General features: G+C 42.6%; 1 protein-coding gene across 2 annotated transcripts; it reads right to left on the reverse strand.

Moving 5' to 3' along the window:
* ZNF507 (zinc finger protein 507) lies at positions 1 to 14,377 on the reverse strand. 2 transcript variants are annotated; one of them, XM_055000831.1, is made up of 6 exons: positions 12,269 to 14,377; positions 10,560 to 10,665; positions 7,554 to 7,668; positions 6,684 to 6,788; positions 5,368 to 5,502; positions 1 to 4,291 (listed from the first exon to the last, which is right to left on the reverse strand). In XM_055000831.1, exons 1-6 carry the CDS (start codon positions 14,375 to 14,377, stop codon positions 3,928 to 3,930), a joined length of 2,934 nt encoding a protein of 977 aa, XP_054856806.1. In that variant the 3' UTR covers positions 1 to 3,927. The 2 variants fall into 2 exon arrangements, with proteins under 2 accessions (XP_054856806.1, XP_054856807.1); XM_055000832.1 differs by lacking the exon at positions 6,684 to 6,788.
* Positions 14,378 to 22,881: the final 8,504 nt, after the last annotated feature.

Consider the following 22,881-nt stretch of genomic DNA (forward strand, 5'->3'; position numbering starts at 1 on the left):
GTTTATTACCAAAATACAGTTAGTCAATACATGACAAAAAACTTCTGTAAAGCAAAATAAATTATTTTTAACAATGTACAGTATTTCCAAAGGTAGTCAAAAGTAGTACTACAAAGTTTGCTGGGTAGCTTCAAACAGACAATCCTAGAGAAGAACTTAAGGCATGCAACTTAATGTGCGGGAAAGAGATTTTTTAATAAAATAAAGCCATCCTATCAATACGATACAGCAAGAGACGTATCTGCAGTCTTTTACATGTCAGTTCCCCCCCCCCCCCTAAAAAGTTTTATACTTTGGCTATAAAAAAAGCAATGCCATGGTATTACAATTTCTTTCCTTAAAAAAATATACCCATGCCCATGAATATCAAATGCCAGTTTCTATTAAATATATTTTAACATTACTTTTGAGCACCAACGTGTACATTTATTAATTTATTTAATGATTAAATAAGTGCTTTTTAAAAAAATGCAGTAACTGCCTGAATCCCACTCTGTCTTTCAAGCTAACGATATGGAGAGAGCTGCAATAGTCATGCTTTATTAGTGAAGCGGCTGAAGCCGCACTTAATTATAGCCACACTTATAGTTCAATGTTTCCAAGTTGTGTTATAACTTAAGGGCTGGGTTCAGACAAACTGTGGTGTAGCCTATGAGAGAGGCCAGGAGACAGTGGGACCATCTTGAGTAACTCTCCCACTCCGGACTGAACGGGATATCCACAAATGCTGTACACGCAAAGGTGCAGACCACAGAAGTTAACAACTACACAGTTTGCGCCTGCAGTGATCACACTTTATGTAGCTGGGCCCAGCGTATGCACTACTTAGCTTGTCCTAAAATAGGAGAAGTGGCCCAGTAAGTGCAGCAGCCGGTATAATTCCACTGCTCAATCTCATGTCCCCTTAGTCTGTATCAGACGAAGTTTATCTGAACTGGCCCCAAAGTGCCATGTTGATCCATTAAAATAGCTCCCTCTACTTGACTACAGCTGAACACCGCACCAGAAGAAAACATGGCCTGTTTGGCAATAAAGATACTGGTATCAACAGGACTGTCTCCTGAACCTGTGCACGCAGCCAGAAGCTGCGTGGAAACTTTGGGCTGTATCCAAAGTTTGGTGTCTGTCAACAGAAGGCATTTCTGTCCACAGAATATTTTGTCCTCCCTGCCTCCTAGCTGCAGCCCGTTAAGCCCCTTAATATGGTCCCCTGTCCCGCTGACATAGCATTTCAGGGAACTCAGTGGGCTGCGGTGGCAGGAGGCAGAAATATCCCACTGTGTTGATAGAAGTAAATTTTAATCTGGAGACAACCCAGTGACTATAATAGAGTCCCAATAACTAGAGCAGAAGCTGAAATTAAAATCCAAAGCACTAAAACGTCACCTACCTCAAGCGGGGGGTGGGGGAGCAAACATGGTTCTTAGCATTACATGTCTGAGCATTGACATCCTAAAATCCTGTCATTTCAGATCTTGCGACAGGAGGACAGGACGTGTGTATGTTTGAAAAGTGCTCTTACAAAATAACACACACAGCCCTGGCATCCAAACAGACTATGCCACAACACTTTCCAAGGCGGGTTACATGATCAGTAAACTGGTTTCAGCCTAGAATCTTCACATGACATCTATGGAAATCAGAGTCAACAGACAGCGCCCACGGACCCTTAAAACACAGAAGCTGTCAGTATGCTTATTTCCTGTGCAAATGAACGCCAGATTTCTAGTCTCAAGGCTACAGCCAGTCTGTTATTTCAACAACAAAGAAGTACTCCACTTTACTATTTAGCTGTAAGAGTTGAACTAAAAATTACAGGTACAAGTGGTAAGAAAAAAAAACCATGCTGAATACACACACCTTTGTCTATCCCTCCTAGCTGATTTTGACTGCTCCTTGCATGTTGTATTCTAAAAAAGAAAACTTCACATGTGTACACAAAAAATTCAGTAGCTTCAATAAGGATTATCACTAATTCATCTCTTCGCTGTCTTCCTGTAGTGTAATAAAGAGGCATGACCCATTATGGAAAAAAAATAATAAAGGATCACGGCAATCTATCATCGCTTTTGAAATGATGAGTGTTTTGGAAGTTTATCGTGCTTTAACCAAATTGCTGCAAACAGATCCTACAAAGAAGGGAAGTGAAATGTTAATACACCTTTTACAATCCGAGATATTATATAGTTTGCCTAACTATTTTCTGCTTCCAGTTATACTTAAACTTCATGCTGAGCTCACAATACTGAGCTTAAGAACTGAAGATAAGAGTGGGAGGCAAACATATTTCATCAAAGTTTTATGAGTGAAGTTCATTCTGAATCAACTTTAAGAGCACATTTAAAAATATCAAGTACCTTGAATATTAAACCTTCCCAAATTGTCCTGTTCTGCAGGAACAGCACAAGAGCATTCAAAATCTAAACCCCATCTTTCATATATCTGAAATGTTCCTGTAAACTGGATTATAAGACCATCCTTTCAACATTCTGGCACACATTATTTAGGAACCAATAATGGAAGAAATAGCTCAAGAAAAGGAGGATCTAGTTTTGTAGGTCAACAAAACGAAAAATTTCTGCACTTGATTTGGCTTTTAAAGGTTCTTTGAAAATTGCATACAAAATTTGCCCAATTTCACAGGTTGGGGGGACGGAGTAGCACCATGAAACCTGTAAGCTTTTTACTTAATTCTGCTAACAGCAATGTATAAATAGGTAATAAATACACAAGAAATATGTTCAGCAGCTCTTGGGAAACAATTCAGATTTGCATTCAACAAATTGGCTAGAAATAAACGGAACGGCAACGTCATGGGAGGAACTGTGACTGATTCCACCAACATGCGGTTCAGAAATGTCAGAGGCTGCCATCTTGAGTGCTGACTGCTGCTCTTCCAGACATCAAGCAGTTGAACTGCGTGCAGGGTTTTGGTCAAAGTAATAGACCTACTACATTGCTCAAGGTGTGAAATACCTCCTAGAGAGGCAAGTACATGCTTCTTTCCACTGACCAACAAGAACTGCTTGCTTATGGTAGCCTCATTGAGTTTTCATTGGTTTCCAGTGGACCTATGTCAATAGCTTCTGCTCTGCCGCATGGTTATTTCGTCAAAATGAGGTAAGTGGTTTCAAAGTTGGGTTCAAGGTCTGCCTATGACCACCTGTTTCTACTGCTGCCTATGCTCCAAATTACAGCATTTCAGCACACTGAAATGAAAAACCACTAGTGACATCCTGCTTAGGTATCACTACGTAAGATTCAAGGTGTTGATGAACCTTTAGGGGTCCCAACAAGAAACATTTAGAAATACACTCCTAGCATTTTTTATTGTAGCATCCCATGGTGGGTGAGAGATTGGGCCAGACACTTTGCAAATTGCCAACGTATTTCATGCTGCTTCCACCAGAAGATACAAGCAGAGGTGAGTATCTTTTCTGAGAAGGAAGCAACCAAACTAGGAATTGTATGGCCAAAGCCTTAATTCCATCTTTCTCTCTTCTCTGGGAGTTACAGCTACTTTATCATTTTACTTTCAGTCATGTCAAAGGGGAAAAATGTTATTTACCTGAAATGAGCATGACGCTCTTCTGGTAATTTCGAGGCAAGAAAGTAAACCCCATAATAGCTTAATACGAATTTCTTATTACATGAACAGACTTTGGATTAGTAACAGGCATTGAAAATGGCTCTGCTGGCATGGGGCAGTAGTGTAAATTAACGATTTCCCCCCAACATAGAGTATGAAACATTCAGTTACTTCAAGAAGTTATGATGTAATCTGCTTTCTCGTTGACAGAATGTCAAAAGTTGGGAATATCGCTATAGTCCTCACGATTCCTCTCTTTTTATAAGGAATTCAGGTAATGTTACTGAACCTAGGAAGAAGCAGCACCTGAAGCAGCATTTGAAAAAGGTGAGCTTTGTTTAGCTCACGCTCTGCGTTGCGCCATGGTCCTTGCTCAGGATTATATTTATAATTTCACCCTCGTGTTCCTTCATGTGTTCGAGCAAGTTCTCTTTGTTGGTGGATTCAAACCCACAAATACAACAGCAGAAGAGCAGGACGCAGTATTCCGTGCCGGTATGGGGGAGAGGAGCATTTTTTTCCGAGTCGCACGAGGTATTCGCTGAGGACTCGAGGCTCTGATTGTTGTCGGAACTTGTGGTTTTATTTGTGGTCTGGCTGGAGGAGTCCGATGGGGATGAAACCTTCGAGTGGCTCATCAAAGGAACTAAACTATCTTCAGGGCCTTCAGCTATTGTCTTCCCAGGTAGCTGATTTGGAGACCTAAGGAAGGAGGGAGGGGTTATTTTCATTTCATTATTAAATCAGGGAACTGGACGGAATTGCAGGATGCAAGATAAAACCATTGGGAAATTTTCGTCTCCCCTTATAGTGCAATAGTGCAGAACAGATACCCTCTTAAAGTCTAGATCACTTCCCCCCATGTATGCAGATCCTTGCCCTCTATGTCATCTCTCTGTGTGGCTTGTTATTGACAGAGGGACTCTGGGTGCTTATAAGGAATTCAAGAATAGGGAAATCATTTGGAAATCCATCCTACAAATCTCCCCCTCCAGGATTCTATCAGCTCTCAGGGGATGAAGCAGGCCGAGTTATTCCCTTTTCTTCCTTTAACTGACTCTCAATATTCCACCCCTTCTAGGACATATTTAGATCTCATCAGACCTTTTTTTCTCCTTTTACTACCTTTAACCACATTTTTTTTGCACGCCTTACGAGTTATCCTGTGGTTGGCTCAATTTTGGTGCTGCCATCATTTGCACAAGTATCAACTAGTTTACTATTAGATAAATGACAATCAGCAAGTAGAATTCTTCAGTACTGTACAGTATTAAAGATAATCTCTAAGGTTCTGTCCATAAAGGTGCAAGAATGCACAAGTTATATTCAGCCGCAACCTAACAACAGCTCTTAAATGCCCCGATGAGTCCACTTGATTTTAAAGAGAAGATCGAAGTCTTGGCACAAGAGCCATCACTTGCAAAATTGCCCCCGGTACATTTAGAACAGCTCCCTGTCAGCAATTATCTATACTAGGACACAGGGCACCAAGCTGCTCTCTGAACTCAGGGACTGGAAAGCTTAGTTTTAAGTCTCAGTTAGAATTCCAGTAGAAAAACAGCTGAAACAAAATTTATAGTGTATCACAGAGTGATTCTGCACATGTTGGATAATGCACTTCCAATCCTCTTTATAGACCATTTGGAACAGATTTTTTTGTGTGCGGACCAAAAAATCCACCTCAAACAATTGATAAAGTGCATTGAAAGTGCATTATCCAAGGAGTGCGGAATCAGCCACAGTTGCAAACAATAACTCTAAAATACAGATGCACGCACCGGCCACTTTGTGAGATTGCATCGTTAATAGCTTTGTTCACTTGTTCATAGTTATAATTTTGGTCACTTGCATGTTTCCACATATGAGACTTCAGAGAAGGAGGATGGCTACACACATATCCACAAAGGGAACATCTGGAAAAAATTGAGAGGAAGGCGAACTGATTACTAGTAAAAGCAGTAAGCAAGTCAACATGTCATCCAAAATTCCTAAAAAAATTGTTCATCATTTACTTAGTTAATACATATTACATCTTGCTTCTTATGAGAAATGTATGGAACCGTTTGGTGTTTGGAGACACTCATCTTACAGGAATGAGAAGTATAACTAACTATGGAACAAACGTTTCTGCTGGAAGATCAGTGAAACACTGGAAATAATCTATTCTATAGCTACTGCAGTTATTACAGTATTAATGCCTTTTGCATTTTTTTCTGGGGTGTGGTGCACCCCTTCTTTTTCCGGTTGTGTTTACACAAACACACAAAATCAGAAAGATGTTGTGCATTATGTGTATGATAATACATGGGATCTTGTTCCAAATTCAATGCCAACTCAGCTTAGTTTAACTGTTATTACATGTTATAAGACACCTTGAAGAACTATGGACTACACACTTAAATCAAATAGCACATTTAGAGCTAGAAACATCACATACTTCAAGCCAAAGCTAGGATCTGGCATATTTTCAGAAGCACTAGACAGCAGCTCCAAACAATGATGGGATTCAGGCAAGTTCTTCTTGCTGAATAGTAATGGAGATGTTCTTAAATCCATTGAATACATGGATAAAATATTAACCACAGCTCTTTGTTAAACAGGTTTCTCAACGGAACAAGTCACATGCAAAATATTTATCAAACCTTACATCTGTTTTTAATTTTTTAAAAAACTTGTTTTATTTCAGTCTCTCCTCCCTAAGCACTATCTATCCTGGTTTCCTGTGTTTATATACCAAGGGATGATAATAAAAATATATGCTAGAAGCATGTGCAAAGCAATTAGCAAGTGCAATCCACCTGAACATGTTTAGGGGAACAATCACAGTTAAGTCTCTGAATACACCTAGGGCTCTGGCCACGCTTAGGTTCCAAGACGTCTCTTTTTAAGAGGCAGAACATTGCCTGGAGCCACTAAAAGCATCAATTATGACAGAAAGGCATTAAAAATCAGAATGTTTTAGAAAAACAAACAAACCCTATGCTAAGCAATTTGTGAGCGGAGGGTCCAGCGAAACTTCAAGTGACCCAATTCCCGCCTATTCACGCATCGTAAACGAGACCACAGCCTCGGCTGAGCAGCCATCGTTACCTACTTGAACTGTTCCATTAGCTGCACTGCCTGGTGCTCCTGGGGGTGCCGCCTCATATGGCATTTCAAACTATTCATATTTGTCGTGGCGAAGTCGCACACTCGACATCTGAAGAAACAATAACCGGTGAATGGCTCCCAACTCGCTGACTCAAGTCGCCAGCAAGAGAAAGAACAATGGGAATACTGGAAGGACGACTGTACTTTAGGAGGCTGCCTTATACTGAGTCAGACAGACCATCGATCTTTCAAGGCCAGTATTGTCTACTCTGGCCGGCAGTGGCTCTCCAGGGTCTTAGGCGGAGATCTTTCTACATCACCCACTGCTTGATCATTTTAACGGGAGGTACCAGGGATCGAACCTGAGACCTTCTGCATGCTATTAGGACACTCCATGGCTGAGCCACAGCCCTTCCCTTGAAAAAGTTCCAAGAAAGTTTAGCTGCTTAGGTCTCATACTGGAATCTCTACAAATACAGCTGGTTAAGTATATGCAATTGGGTCAGGCCCTGGTTGAGAGATGCTCCAGGACCTCTATGTACACTGCCCCAAGTTCCATGGAAGGAAGGGGAATACAGAGGAAGCAAATAAATAACTCATTTTTATGACTCCTCTACCAAATGAAATGAAAAAGGAGGGAGCTGCGCAACAAGCTCAAAGATGCTTACGAGGAACGTTGGTGGATTCTAAAAACACTGTCAGAATGAATCAGTTATTAATGACACATTCCTTCAAAATTAGGTCACTTGAAATCGCCCACAGTTTTCTATCTTTAGGATAGGCAATGGCAGTGATGGGGGGAGATGACCCTAGGGGGGGAAAAGACTAAAAGAAAAGTACCAACGTTCACAACTGGAAATACTAAGAAACTCACCTATACGGTTTGTCAGAATTGTGAATCCGTCTATGATTCCGCACCCCAACGTATGTTGTGCTGGTGTAATCGCAAGTGTCGCATCTGTAAAGCTTTTGGACTGAAATCCTATCCCCTGTATATGACACAAATAGAGAAATGTTATTCTGTATAGAATTACCTTCCCTTTAATGCTCTATTTGAGATCAAGCCAGCTTATCTTGACTAAGCCGTACCCTCCCAATCCAAAAAGAGCAGTTTAGGGTCCCCGCTTGGAGTGGACCTATAAAGTTTGGTTTCATTTTAAAAAAAATGTATGATGCTTTTGTTTTCTGATAATCAGACTGGCCCAACTTCCCAAGCAACCCAAGCAAGTGGTGCCGTTAGGTAATTTTAAACTTTGGGCTTGCTGGTCTTATGGAGGCAACCGTAGAGGGGAATGTATTCTTCAGATGTAAAGCTGCAGCCTGCTTTCGGGGCTGCAAGTTGACCACTGAAGCCAGGGACCCAGACCTCCAACCCAAAGCTCCGCCCCGTTAGCACCACTAACCTAAGCAACTGACTGATAATTGCAGGACCGCCTCCTTCCATATTGTCCAGCCCACCAGTTACGATCTGCCTCGCAAGCCCTGATCTCCATGCTCCCGCCTTCAGAGGTGACACAAGAGGAAACCAGAGACGGGGCTTTTTTAGTGATGGCACCGTGCTTGTCGAATACCCTTTCTGTTGAGGCTTGCCTGGCGCCTACACTACTTTCTTTTAGGTGCCTGGTCGAAATGTTTTTGTTCACCCAGGCTTTTACATTAAGGGGTTAATCTTTTTAAAATTATTTTAGTCTGAAAATTGTGAAATTCATTTTATGCTGCTCCCTGCTTTCCTTTTTAAAACTTCTTTGGCTGGGTTTTTTTAATGCTGGGTTTTTATTTTGTAACTTTTAATGTTATGTTTTGGTGTATTATTTTGTAAGCTGCCTCGGGCAGGCTCCCCAAGAGAGATGTGCATAAAAACTCCTTAAATAAATAAGTAATTTTTCAGCACGATCTTGCAGGGTGCCAAAGTAGCTGGCTGCAACCTGAAAACTCTTTCCCAGGAGCCCACAATTTGCAAAGGATCCTGGGTGTTTTTCTGGGATCATGCAGTGAACATATGAAGCTACCTTATACCGAATCAGACAACTGGTCCACCCGGGTCAGTACTGTCTACTCAGACTGGCAGTGGCTCTCCAGGTTCTCAGGTAAAAGTCCTTCACATCAGCTACTACCTGGTTCTTTTAATTGGAGATTCCAGGAATTGAACCTGGGACCTTCTGCATGCCAAGCAGATGCTCTTACCATTGAACCATGGCCCCTCTCCAGCACTGGCTTGGGGTGCCAAATTGTCTTGAGTCAACCTTGTGATCAATTAAGCATTTTATAACATACGGCAAGAAAGGAAACAACATTTGTTGGCAACTAATAGGTTGCCCAGTAATAAGTATCTAGTTACTAACAACTGCATATTTACATGCTATTGTTTCTTCCATTGCTAGCTTAGATTTGCAACTTTTACAAAATGCAATGATATATCTATTTCTTTGCACGCTTTACACTGCAATGCTATGTGGAGTTATGCCCTTCTAAGCCCACCGATGCCAGTGAAATTAGAAGGGTGAAAATAACAACATTCCATCTATATATCGCCCTTCAGGACAACTTAATGCCCACTCAGAATGGTTTACAAAGTATGTTATTATTATCCCCACAACAATCACCCTGTGAAGTGGGTGGGGCTGAGAGAGCTCCGAGAAGCTGTGACTGACCCAAGGTCACCCTGCTGGCTTCAAGCGGAGGAGTGGGGAATCACACCCAGCTCTCCAGATTAGAGTCCCGCGCTCTTAACCACTATACCAAACTGGCTCTCCTCTGTGTAAGACTGTGCTGTTAGTCAGGTCAAGCGTTTTGGGAATTGCTTCTATCCCTTTTTGAGAAGGGATACGAGAAAGAGCAGTCTGTGATGTATAAAGGAGTAACTGATTCCCACTGAAGAACAAAAGCAGGTGTTCCTCTAATGCATCTTCTTATGATAGTCCTACATTATTAGGCATTTACAAGGCAATCATATGCAGTAAACTCCCTTTAATTGTACGGCACAGCTACGTTCAAGACGGGCACTGATGATTTCATAAATGTGGAAAGAACGTTCCCGCTCAGTTCACTCGCACATGAACAGATGCTGAGCCATAAACCTCTTGGGTCTCGGGCTGTTTTATAGAGGTGACATCTGTTTGACAAGAGGACTTCCTTCCTGCAGTGCTCTCGTAATGTGAGGTTCCAAAACACTTTCGAAAACCTAAATTCTCGTTTAATGAATGCTATTAAAGGGGGAACATTTGCATTTAAGTCACGTTTCCAACCCTGGCTTTTGATTTATTATTATTTACAAAGCGCTTTAATTTTTTTTTTAAAAAAAAAAACCTTCACAACTCTGAATTCAGAGTTGAGGCAGAGCTTGCGGCACTTTTCCTTTCTTTCTTAGGGCAGAAATGCTTGATTAAGAGCCATTAAATGCATTTCCTTCTGACGCCACTATTCCCCAAATGCTAGACCGGCTTCTTTAAAAGGAGGCACGGAAGGTGGCAAACGCAAGCTTCCTCCAGAACCTTTTCTGCCCGGTTTAAAGACCTGGGCTGGGTAGGGATTCAATCCCCGCCCTCTCTCGAGGCCACAGAAAAGCGCCTTCCTCTGGTTGCTTTCCATGAAGTGGGTGTAACGTTTAAAAGCTCCATCTTACGTTGCTTCAGTCGGCAAACAGCACCTCCACATGCCAGCCTTTCACATTCCTGGTCGGGTTGACGGCGGTGCTCGGATGCTGCATGCGACGGGGAAGATGAGCTTTTTATTTATTTATTTGTCTTAAGTCATTACACTCGCTGCATGGCGTGGCGTGCCGTGCCGACGAAAGGTTCTTCAGCAGCCTCCAAATGGGAGGCCAGGACATTTAAAACTGGCCCAACGCTACCATTAAACAAGTCAAAAAGACAGACAGTACCAACACTTTCATCCATTTCACTACAAGTTATTAGCTTGTTAGACGACGATGTCGTGTATATATCTGGAAGGCTGTGCTGCTCCCTCTCGTGACTTCGCAGCTGGCTCTAGAATAGCAAAACAAATATTGTCAGGTATCTGAAGAAGGGAAGCTTTGATGATCGAAAGCTTAGATCTTGAACATCTCGTCGGTCTTTTAAGGTATCCCTGGACTTGAATCTCGCTGTTCTACTGCACACCAACATGGCTACCCACTTGAAACTCTTCCGCTGACTCTTCCACATCAGAGCAAACGGAGCCCATCATTATGTCAAGGGTTACCTGCTCTTACTTAGTTTACAACTGAAATAGATTTTTTAAAAAACACTTTAGCAACCTCCTCGGAGACTACTGAGATAGTGCAAGTCTAGTTTCTTGTAGCTTTAGGGGCCCTACAGAATATGAGAAACGGGACAGGCCAAAACAGTATCTATATTTTAGACCAAAGGATCATTAAGACTTGCAAGGTTCAACCTCTCATGCCGAGATCTGTAGGAGAATCTAAGCTCTGTATCCTCATACCAATGAACTGTCAAAGGGCAAGTGGAAAAGCATTTTCCACGATAGCCATGGTTTGGTGAAAATTCTTTGCAAGGAAGTCTTCGCAGAATGACAACAGTTAACATTTGGTACTCTGAAGCATTAGCCATCAAGAAAGGCTGACTGTTTCAATACCCTGCAGTGGTGACCACAGAACAGCTTGTAGAGATTTATAAAATTGTATTTCTGGCTAGTTTACCTGTGCAAATTCAATTTTGTACATGCATTCCCTTTATTTTCAGCTTTTAACCTTGGGGGGGGGGGCAGCGGCATTTGCTGATCACTTGAGGTTGAAAGGGGGAAAAATCAACTGATTTATGCTGGCTGCTCATATTTAGCAAGCAAGTAAAACTTTTCCCCAGGAAATCTTTTCAAACATTGACTTGTATGATGGCTTTTATATATTTTAGGTTTTAAACCCAAGCAGGGTTTTTAATGCCCCAACCGGGATAATCTGTACATTGAGCAGTGTTGGCCTTGACTAGTAATTGGATGGTTCAAAGACTAGTGTTGCAGAGGCAAACCATCTCTGTCTCTTGCCTTGAAACCCCCAGCACGGGTTGTTATAAGTCAGCTATGCTGCGACAGCACTTTCCACCACCAGGGTTTTGAACAGGTTTTGTGTGATATTATTATTGTGCTGCTGCTATTCAGAAAGCTTAATTTGATGGGTGTGAGCCCATTTATCGAAATATTATATAAACCAAAGAGGTCGAGATACAACATCAAAGAGTATGCCCATTGGTTGAGAACAGTACTCCACTACAGCTTTTTTTTTATATACACATCTCTATAGGTTGAAGCCTGAGTCTTAATTGCCTGAACACTACAGGCCTACTCCAACACAGCATAGACATCTAAGCTCAGTCCGTGTTGCCTCCTTGACCTACCTCTCTGGATAAATTGCACAAATTCTGGCACGTTTCTCAACTTGGGTTGCACGGACTTTAACTCCGGCATCAAAGAAACTCTACTGCTGGTACTCCCAACAGTACCACAGCTACAACCCATACACTGATCATTCACAACGCCTTCGCTGTGGCGAGCTACATCTTCCAATGCACAGAACTCAAAGCAATCAAGAGTGCCACTGAGTAGGAAGCCAGGAAGTGCACAGTGAAAGCCATTCACCTTGTAATGAAAGGATTCCTCGCACTGTTTGCACTGGTACATTCGGGTTTTGCAGTGGTTGATCATATGGCTTTCCAAGTCCTTACTGTTGTCTGCAATATGCTCGCAAATCGGACACTGGTAGGGCTGCCTCTGGCGGTGCACCCGTAAATGTTGCTTGATATAACCCTTGTTGCCGCTACTGTAGTGACACAAACGACAACGGAAGGGACGATCCACATTGGGGATATATTCTACCAAGTTGCTTCCCAGTATGCTGGCATCAGCTGCAGGTTGGCATTGTACATTGTCTTGCAGCTCCTTCAAAATGTCATCATCTGAGGCATTCTGGTCTGTCCTCTCTTTCAATTTCTCAATCACAGTGAGCAGTGACATGCTAATGCCCATTTTAATGGGACCTTCCGCTAACTCCTGTTTATCCTTCTGTATTTCCACGAAAGTGCAGTCGGCTTGGTTTAGGCTTGGCAACTCTTCTGTTTTAAGGGAAGTTACCAGTTTAGAATGGGATGAACCACTGTCAGTCTGTCGTTGGCCAGTGTCTGAGCCTAAAGAGTTAACTTCGGCAAAGGCCCTGAGGCTCGATCGGGTTAGCTCCGCAGCTCTGATAGGCATCGTAACCAGAGCTTCCGCAGCTAGGGAATGCAGTCTCAATGATTCAGAATTGGTTCTTCTTCGGGTGGGAGGGGCATTTTCATCCACCGCTCTGGCTCTTCCGGGGCTTAAGTCACCATCTTTCTTCTCCGTGCTACTCCATCCTATGATCACTTCTTCAAGATCAACAGAATTTTTGTCCACATGATAAACTTCCCCCGACCCGTCATGCACAACACGACTTTGCTCACTGATAATTTTCTTCTCCGCCTCAATGTCGGTACCCATCAAGTAAGGCTTCTGCAAGACAGGTTCTTCGGCACTCGGCAAACGTTCCACTATGACGTTAACGTGACCTTTCTTATTTGGGCTACAGTTAATGATTTTTTGAGCCGATGACAACAAGCTATCAGTTATCAAATTATCCTGTTCCAGATCTGTGTCTGACATCATCTCCTCTAACAGTTTTCCTGGGGGCGACAGCGGAGCTGACTGACTCAGAACTGCTTCCTGTTTTACAGTTTCTTCCACAGGTGATGATTTGTATGTTGTCTTCTCTGGGCTACAAAGATGGAGTTGAACAGCCTGGTCACTACAGAGACCGAGTTCGTTATTTTCTAGTGCCAAGACAACAGTATCGACATTATGAGGAACACCCGATACAGTAGAATCTGGTAACGTTGGTTGCTCATTTTCTTCCTCAAATATGGGATACGAGCAATCAACTTCACCAGCATGCTTCCAGGCGTGTGTTTTCAACATTCTTTGCTGACCACAAGTGTAGCTACAAATTAAGCATCGGTACATGCCGTATTGCTCATAAGTGTACCATTTTTGCCTCCCCTTCTCCGTCAGATGGGTAGACTGAAGCTGCGCCATAGAATCAGACCCTGCTTTGACAAAACTTTCCACTGGCCTATGCAGAGTGGTACTGGAGAGACTCGTGCACTGTTGCTCTTTTGATGCAGTGTGGTTTTTGTCGTCATTATCTGGGTGACATCTAACATGCGTTTCAAATTCTTCTATGCTTATAGTGGCAAAATTACATACTGAACACATGAGTATTACTTCATTCTGCTGACCGTGTTGTTTTAGGTGTTCTTTTAAAAGATGGAGGGAGGGAGACAGAGCCTTGCAAAGACTACACTGGTAGCAAACCACCTTCCTCTTATTCTGTGGAGCACAGTCTGTCGTGTAATAGTCTTCAATATTTATTGTGCCCAGGGCAGGCAATTCAATTGCTTTAGCTGGGATCTCTGGGAGGTGTTGTGAGTCGACTGAGACCACAGACGCTTCCGGATGCAAACGTTTCTTCCCTATTAGAAGGCATTTCTGAGACTTCTCATTCTCGACGATTTTGCTTAGCTTTTGGATAACCTGGATTAGTGGATCGGGGCTACATTTTCTTTGGTCTTCGCCACTTTCCAAGGGTGGGCTTAGGACAGCTTCAGAAATCACTACAGCTTCCTGTTCCCCAATGTTCGAGACGAGTGCTGTTATATTGCTACCTTCTTCCATAATACCTGAAAACAATTTAGAAAAAAAAATGCCTGGGTTACAAAACGAAACCTCAAACTTGAGGAACACAAAGATGAGTCTTATCTCTGCATTCCAGTCCTGAACACATAATTCGGATGGGTTAGACCCAACGGTTCCGTTCTGGGAAATGAAGACTATCCCCTCAGAGGGAGCCATCTTTCCTCGGATGGAAGGACTCCTCTCATCCAGGGCTCACTGGTAGAACATTTGCTTTTTGAACATATACTTTTCATGAAGAAGGTTCCAGGAGATTCAATAATGGGAACACCAGTCTAAAGGCTGTTGAACAATAACATTGTTGGCAAAACTGTCAGAAATCCCAGAGACCTGAGCCGAAGGCATCTATAATCTGAATGGGGATAAGGAAGCTTGATGGGCTTGGCCAAACATTCCTTATTAGAAGGGTGACGTTGGGCCCAAACCATCAGATCTTGCTTCCAGGCAAATACTCTCCGGATTGCTGCCTCAGAGACCAGTAATACGCTCCTCAGCTCTGGACCAATGTCACCAGCTTTCCCCTCTGCCCCATTTAACTGATTCTTAACATTACTTAAGGCCCTTTTTGTGGTATAATTCACAAATGAATGTTTTCCTGCATCTTTGTAAGATGGGGAAATACAACCTTGTCGGATTCTTTTTGGCTGTTCTCACAATAGGCACTTGTGAGGGAACAAAGTGGGGGCATGTAAGGAACCAGGGGGAAGGGGTGATTTGGAACCACCCCCTCCCACAAATCTCTTCCTCTAGGGTTCTATAAGCTTTCAGGTGCTTGAACAGGCCAATTTCTTCACCACCCTCTGTTGAGTCTCAATACTTTGTGCCTCTTGAAACATTCCCAGTTCTTATCAAGCAATTGTCCCCCCCCCCCCCCGGTTTTGGTTAATGTACGAAGTAAGTTTTGCAGGAAAAAAATAAGGATCCTTTTGGGACACAGAGCCCCCTAACCCTTTAGGTGGCCTAGTTTTGCTGCATTCATGACTGAGCAAATAATGATGGTGATATAAGAAGCTTGAGTTAGATGAGACGCTGGAGGTCCGTGACTGGATCACCACATCTGGAAAACTGCATGGGGGGGGGGAGATTTAACCCTTCCTTCTCCAACACATAATTCACCAGGACTGTTATAAAAAGAGATTTAAAGAGATGGGAAATCCATTCATGGACCTTGAACATTTTTGCCTACTTTGGTTCTTTAAGGGAGATCTATTTCTCTACCTTGCTGTGTCTGCTAGCCATGTAACACAATGCAATCAATCCAGAGCTGCCTATTTTCATCACTGTGGGTGTCATAGGCAGTCCCTTGTGTACATGGACTGTCCACGTGCTCTTGCAAATCTTTATGCAAGAAAGTAAGCTCCTTCCATGGTTTCTTACTGTTTCAAGGCATTTTGAGCATTACTAGGGCATATACAGGTTTTTAAAAAGCACACAAAATGTTATACACCCATCTGTTTCCAATTTCGGATATACATAAAATACTGGACCCTATTGCAAAAAGCATGAAGTTTTATTGGGAATCAGATATACATGCTGTGTACCCCATTTCTTTATATTTTCTTTGCATCGGCACTCTTGTGATCGTCAAAAAGCAGCTTTCCATAGCGAGGGTCTGTTCTCTTTAACAGACACTGCCCAATGTGATAGTGTTGGAGTAAGAGAGCCATATACTAGCATCCCTTCACAGCCATCCCAACACTTCTCTCTGGGTTCAAGTAATCATGATGTACGAAATTTGTTACTTAAGATTTCGCATGTTTTTAAAACTCTAATACCCATAAACTGGAATAACGATGACAGAACGTTTAACTCTTTCTCCTGATTTCTTTTAATCCACCTGAAATTGCGGTGTACTCCATATGGTTAAAAAGACAGGAAGCACTTTTCCTCATGGATCTAACTACAGCTGTGGGAGGTGGCTGATCTAAACTAGGGAAAAGAAGAAAAGGGTTGGCTAGACCCAGTTTTCAAAGCAAATGGCTCCTAATTAGCTTGGGGGGGGGGAGCAGGAGGCCCTAATATTGGACGTCAAGCTCTACTTTGCTTGTGCTCTATTAGCAGAGGCGCTTGGTGATGACATCAATCTTATGAGCCAAAGCCGTATTATTCTGATTATCTGTTTGATCTCTTGCAAGTGATTGGGGAGTTCTTTCCAGACAACCAACCAAAGACCCCCCACCCCCATGACGAGAAACTGAGGAATGAGAAAATTAATTTGGCTTAGACCAAAATCATTATGTGTTTAATCCAGTTGGCTGACACAATATTTCTAAACAGAATAGCCACCTGAGTCGACTAAGGCTCAAAAACAAATCCCAACAATAAACCGCACCTATGATATTTGTAAGCCTATAAAAAGGTACAGTCTGTGAGAACTATGATGTACTTTCACACAGCTTTGTTTAGGGCAGAAAGATCGCCATGTGGCCAAACTACACAGTGCCAACTTGGAATGTTTTTAGTAACAGAAACAAATCTGAAAACATTCCTGAAAGATTGAAAAATTCTCTAATTATTCCCAACTCAGCGAGACAAGCTTTGCCATGCATTTCACACTCTAAAACCTGTAAGCAATTGTGCGGCTTGGCATGAAATGTATTTAATTTTGCAAACTGATTTACTGCAAACACTATGCCATTAAACAAGCACAAATACATGTCTCCCCCAAACACGGTGTGAAAACTACAGAAAAGTCTCCAGCCATAAGTGCCTTCATTTAGTTAACACCGCAATGACAACAGAATGACAACCTGGGAATAAGATGACATTATAGTTTGACAGTTATTTCTTAAGATTCAGGCAGATTTTAAATAACATCATTTTGGATCTAAAAAAGCAAGGAAATGCATCAGGATTTTAAAAGAAAATCTTAGTACAAAAAAACTTTCACCATAGTTCCGACAGGTGCTGTGCCCAGCAAATATTCTCACACTTGTCAGAACAATTTTTCAGACTTCAAATGTACAAGCTTATTTAGGGTGTCTATTGAAACACAGCACTGCCTGTATAGGGTAGCCAGCCTCCAGGGGGTCGCTGGAGACCTCCCAGAATTACAACTGATCTCCAGGCCAGAGACCTCAGTTCACCTGGAGAAAACGGCTGCTTTGTAGGGTGGAGTCTATGGCATTTGTACCCTGCTGAAGTTCCTCCCCTCCCCAAACCCAGCCTTCTCCAGGCTCCACTCCCAGAACATCCAGGAATTTCGCAACCTGGAGCTGGCAACCCTACCTGTAAAACTTCCTGGCACTGTAATCAACTGACAGTGCAAACCTGACACGGCTACCCATCTTGATCAACCTGAGCAGAGTTACACCTTTCTAAGTCCACTGAAGTAAGTTATGCTGTTAGAAAGTAAACACCACTGAACTCAGTTGGGATTACATGTTCAAGACCATACCAGTAAGTTATGGGCACCCACGAGGAATCATAGATGGGGGAAATCCCACCTCCAATACTTGTTTGAGTAAGCTCAATACTCTCTCTGCTTTTCTTTCTCCTTTAACCTACTCTGACTTGCTCTCCAAGGGCAAAGAGCACGCTCAGTCTTCATATCATTTTTTGGAGTTGGAGTAGGAGGTCTCCATTTGAAAATTTTTACAAATATTTTTCTGCATACATAAGGAGCTTCCAAAATATGCAGGAACCTCAACCTTACCTGTGAAAGGGTCCCTTTTGGTCCCTTTCTCGTAGGCAACTGACTCAGGCTAGCACAATCTCATCAATCTCAGACTCTAAACAGAATCAGACCTGATTAGTACTTGGATGGGAGACCACGAATGAAGTCCGGGATCGGTATGTGGAGGCAGGCAATGGCAAACAACCTCAGCCCCTTGTTTGCCTTGAAAACCCTACAGGGTTGCCATAAATCGGCTGCAACTTGATGGCACTTTCCACCAAAAGCAACTGACCATGAACTTAGGCATTACAGGGTACAAGCTGGGGCCTATGAGGAATCACCAGTGAGGGATCATAATAAAATCTCTTCTCAAGCCAAATTTCTCCTCCAAGATTCTCAGGGCCTTGAGCAGGCCGATGCTCCAGTCTCCCTCTGGTTTATTTCGATTTACTCTCAACTATTCTCAACATTTAGTGCTTCCTGGAGCATGCTCAGCCATCTGGCCATATCTCAGTAGTAGGGGAGTAATCCTTCTTTCCTTTTTTGTTTTAAGTTCTGGTTTTCTGCATCCTCCTGACTATGCAGAACCTCGTTTTGCCAGTGGCCTGGTTTCGGCTACATTTGTGGTTGGCAGGAGCCACCCACTCCACTACTAGCTATAGTAATAACAACAGAGCTCTTTAGTCTTTAAGGGCATTTCAGCTTTACGGTTACTGCAGAATTCTTACTACATCGTTTTATTACATTTCTTGTGTCTTGCTTTGAGAATGCAAGGCCTTATGTAGAGGCTTTTATGTAGGCCTCTACATAAAAGTCTGAAGAGTGGCTGCTAGCCTGAAAATACTGAATATCATGAACCAATTGTCTGTTTCAGTACAAGGTCAAATCTCATTTGTGTGAGATTCTATTCAGTTTGTCCAATATTTAGACAGGCAGGGCAACTTAAGAATAAGTGGAGAAGTTGAAAAGGAAAAAAAAGCCCCAAGTGGTTGCCGCTTCTTATCCCCCCTTACAAAATGAAGAACGATCACATGCCATTTTCTCTTATTCTGAAGATGGCTAGTAATCACTGAATGATCAGCCAGCAAATACAACCAGCTCATAGTTAATGTTCAGTGCAATCCTTAACAGAGTCGCGCTCTTCTGAATCCATTGAAAGTCAACGGGCTTAGAAGGGTGTCACCCTTTTTAGGATTGTACTGAGTAGAAATATATTGTCACTTTGAATGTTAACAACCCCTGCTTTCTGATATTCATCAGCAAAAGTGGACTCTGCTGGTTAATATTCACGAGAGGTGGGGGGAAAACCACACCACCATGATAACAATTGATCTTTAGAGTCTAGTGCGCAATGCAACACTGAACTACAGTGTTATGAATAGTTACATAATTCTTTTCCCTTATAGCTTTCTTTTAGAAGGTAAAGGTTCAGGTTGCTAAGGGAGCATTTAAGCCTTTATCACTCAGATCGGTCTGCTCTCAAAATCAGTTCCACTCTTTGTGCGCGCACGTGCGCCCATCCACCCACCCACAGACACACACGCGCTCAATACAGAACTTGTATTTTTAATCTTTCAGGAAGAAATGCAACTGTGTGTGTGTCTGACTTTCCCCTTTAGTGGAGTGTAATATGCACACATGTGATTTTGAACGAATGACAAGCTGGGAAAGGAAAGGCCCAAATGATCTTTTCACCTGCCACACATTGCTGGCTCTCCCTACAAACAACTTGAACCCACAGATGGCTGCTTTACCTAAGAAAAGAAAGCCTTCAAAGAAGCAAATAACAAAGTAATGTGAAATATGTCATTCTGACCACACTTATATGTACATAATTACCATTGGTTTCAGTGGAACCTGTGTACAGCTAACTATATGCCAGATTGTGGTTACTACAAGGGCTTGGACCCATTTGCTTTCATAGATTATATCTGCTGCCCATGCTCAGACTGTAGCATCATACCTTTGCATGGAATATCCTGCGAACAAAAGAAACTATGACAGCAGATTAAAGCATTATTGTATTATTTAGCATTTGCACTGTGATTTTCAGCATTCAAAACATTATCTTGTAATCCTTACAACAGGTTTGCAAGGTAGGTTGGCACTGCTATTCCTGTACTGCAGATGGGGGACTGAACAAGAGAGGCATGCTCAGGAGGGAGTAAGTCTTATTGAGCTCAATGGGATTTACTTCTAAGTTTACACGCTTAGGCTTGCACTGCAAATAAGAGTTCTCTTGGCCACTATGCCTTATCAGCTCTTTCATCAAAGAACATACCCTTCAAACGATTTCCAAATACTACCCCATCCCCAAATCATCAGCCATGTGTTTTTGCATGCCAACTTAAACGCAGCAAGGAAACTTAATCGTAGTGTTCTAGAGGGACCCTTTTATCAGCAACAATTTCCACCAAAAGGAAGAACTTTTTTGTTTAATCTTAAGAAACATGCTATCAATATACCCATCAAAAGCTTTAGAACGATAAAGAGTGTGTTAGCCTACCATGACATCCTGGTGTTCAGAGAAATGTTTCACAACACTCTTGAAGAAGAGCAGTACCAGATCTAGAGCTACCAGTTCCTTCCTTTGTATTTTAGGCTCCCACTGAGATAACTAACCAGAGATCTTATTAGCTGTTCTAATCGGGATTTTTTTTTTTAAACAGCTGAGGTGGGCATCAAAGTAAAGGGTTCAGACTGGCAGCTGAGTGGGAAATCAGAAAACTGGAAGTGGGGGTGGGGCAGCATTCTCTTTTAAGCTTCACAAGAACGCGAAGAGAGGAAGAGCTCGATGGAATGACAGAATATTGGGTTTACATGGGAAGGTGCTTAACCTTGAAGCTCACTGGATATCCCTTAGGACATGTCTTCTTCCTCTCAATCTGCTGCAAGGATCAGACAGTTATTTGGAAGCACACCCTCCAAAACATACTATAAATACTACAACTTTCTCAAACTCCTTTCTTGGGCATTTAAAAAAAAAATTACCTCTCTATTTTAGATCCCTCTAAGTTATTTTGGGAGTTATGTTTGGCAGAAACAGAAGAAAAAACACAATAATATCTGATAGCTGGCAGTTATAATAAATAATAACTTATGCACACAGGAGAACCTCGGGGGAACTGTCTTAGCTTTATGGAAGTAATTGGTTGAAAGGGGTAAAGGAAGATAATTGTGCATCTGGGTAATTGAGTTGCAGGTGAGGGGGTCAGAGAACTAAGGTAAGAGACAGAAATTACTAGTAGCTTGGTAGATCCTCTACAAATAAAACCCCAAAGGAGCAACAGCATCATCCCTTTTTAAGAAATAACTACAGGGAAAAGACAGACCCCCCTCGAGCATCAGGGCATTGATAGGACTGAAAGGGGATCAGGGAGGGCTAACCCTGCTCATAGGGGATGTGTATACCTTCTTAGATTGTAATTTTATTGAGGCAGGGATTTTATTATTTTTCCATCAACGTACATGGTGCTCTGCAAAGTAGTATATAAGATGTACCTGCAGCAAGCAGAGGGTCAGGGAATTATGAACAGGTGTTCCAGTGGGGTTAGAGCAACACCTGCTCTTCTTCATGCCAGGTTAACAACAGGGCTTTTCCAAGTAAACACAGCCAAGGAGGAAAATACCAGAGGGACAGTTTGTTACAGGGAAAAAAAAACAAGAGGGGGAAGTTTTGTGTCACTTTGAAGGTAAACACTGTTAACATCTTTCTCAACATGCAAATGTTGCAGAATATTAAACTCTTATCACTCTAGAGCTTTTGACTACTGCATCAATAGCATATTTCTTAAGATTCAACAAAATCAAAAAAGTTCTTTTTATGGAAAGTGAAACACTGCTGATAAAAGCCTCTTTCTCTCTCTCTGTCTTTCCCAATGTATCAGCCATTTCTGAGCGGAAGGCTTCCACTGACTACAGCTCACTTCAGAACCATGAAACACCTGTTAGCAACTCAGGTGTCTGAAGAAGGGACCCTCTCAAAAGCTTATACTCTAAAAATCTTGTTGGTCTCTTAAGGTGCCACTGGATTCAAGTTCTGCTGTTCTACTGCAGACCAACACAGCTTTCCTACTTAAAATTATCTATTAGCAGTGTGATAGCATAATAAGCATATATGGGTATAGGGGAACAAACTGTAAAACAATTTTGGTGCAACAAAAGGTCTGCAATCTTTCTATGCAGAGCTGCCAGGTATCGCAACAGCAGTAATTTCCAACGGCTCGCTATACAGTGAAACGTTACATGGCAATGTCCCTTTCTTGCATTTCAGGGCATTTTGATTTCATAGATTACAATCTCTCCCACCTCTATCATATGCCCACGTTTTTTAAAAAAAATCTGCGGATAATACTTCCTAGAGTTGTCAACCCTTCAGGTGGCAGCTGGAGATCTCCTGGAATGACAAATGATCTCCAGGCCACAGAAGTCAGTCCCCCTGGAGAAAATGGCTGCTTTGGAAGGGGACTTTTGGCATTACAGCCTGCTGAGACTCCCTCCCCCAAATCCACCCCCTCCAAATTTGCAACCAGGGGCTGCCTGGTGCACTGCGGTTCACAAACCCTCCGGTTAAAAAGGTATTTGTTCGTCAGTCATGTATTCCAAGACTCTCTTGCTCATTATGGGGGTGCTAAAGCTCCGAGGGGGCTCAAAGGACTTCCCAAAGAGGTGAAGATGCTTCCCCCGCTACTCCCGGGAACCTTGAAAAGCGCCTCCCGCACTTGGCCGCCCGATCCCTCCCCTGCCCCGCCGCAGCTGCCACCTCCTCCCCGCCTCAACGCCGCGCCCCTCGCCGCGCCGCCCCCTCACCCACCTGCCCCAAAGAACAGACAAGAGAGAGAGAGAAATTCTCTTTTTCCTCCCGTCTTCT

Source organism: Eublepharis macularius, chromosome 16 (genome assembly GCF_028583425.1).
Source record: "Eublepharis macularius isolate TG4126 chromosome 16, MPM_Emac_v1.0, whole genome shotgun sequence".
NCBI lineage: Eukaryota > Metazoa > Chordata > Lepidosauria > Squamata > Eublepharidae > Eublepharis > Eublepharis macularius.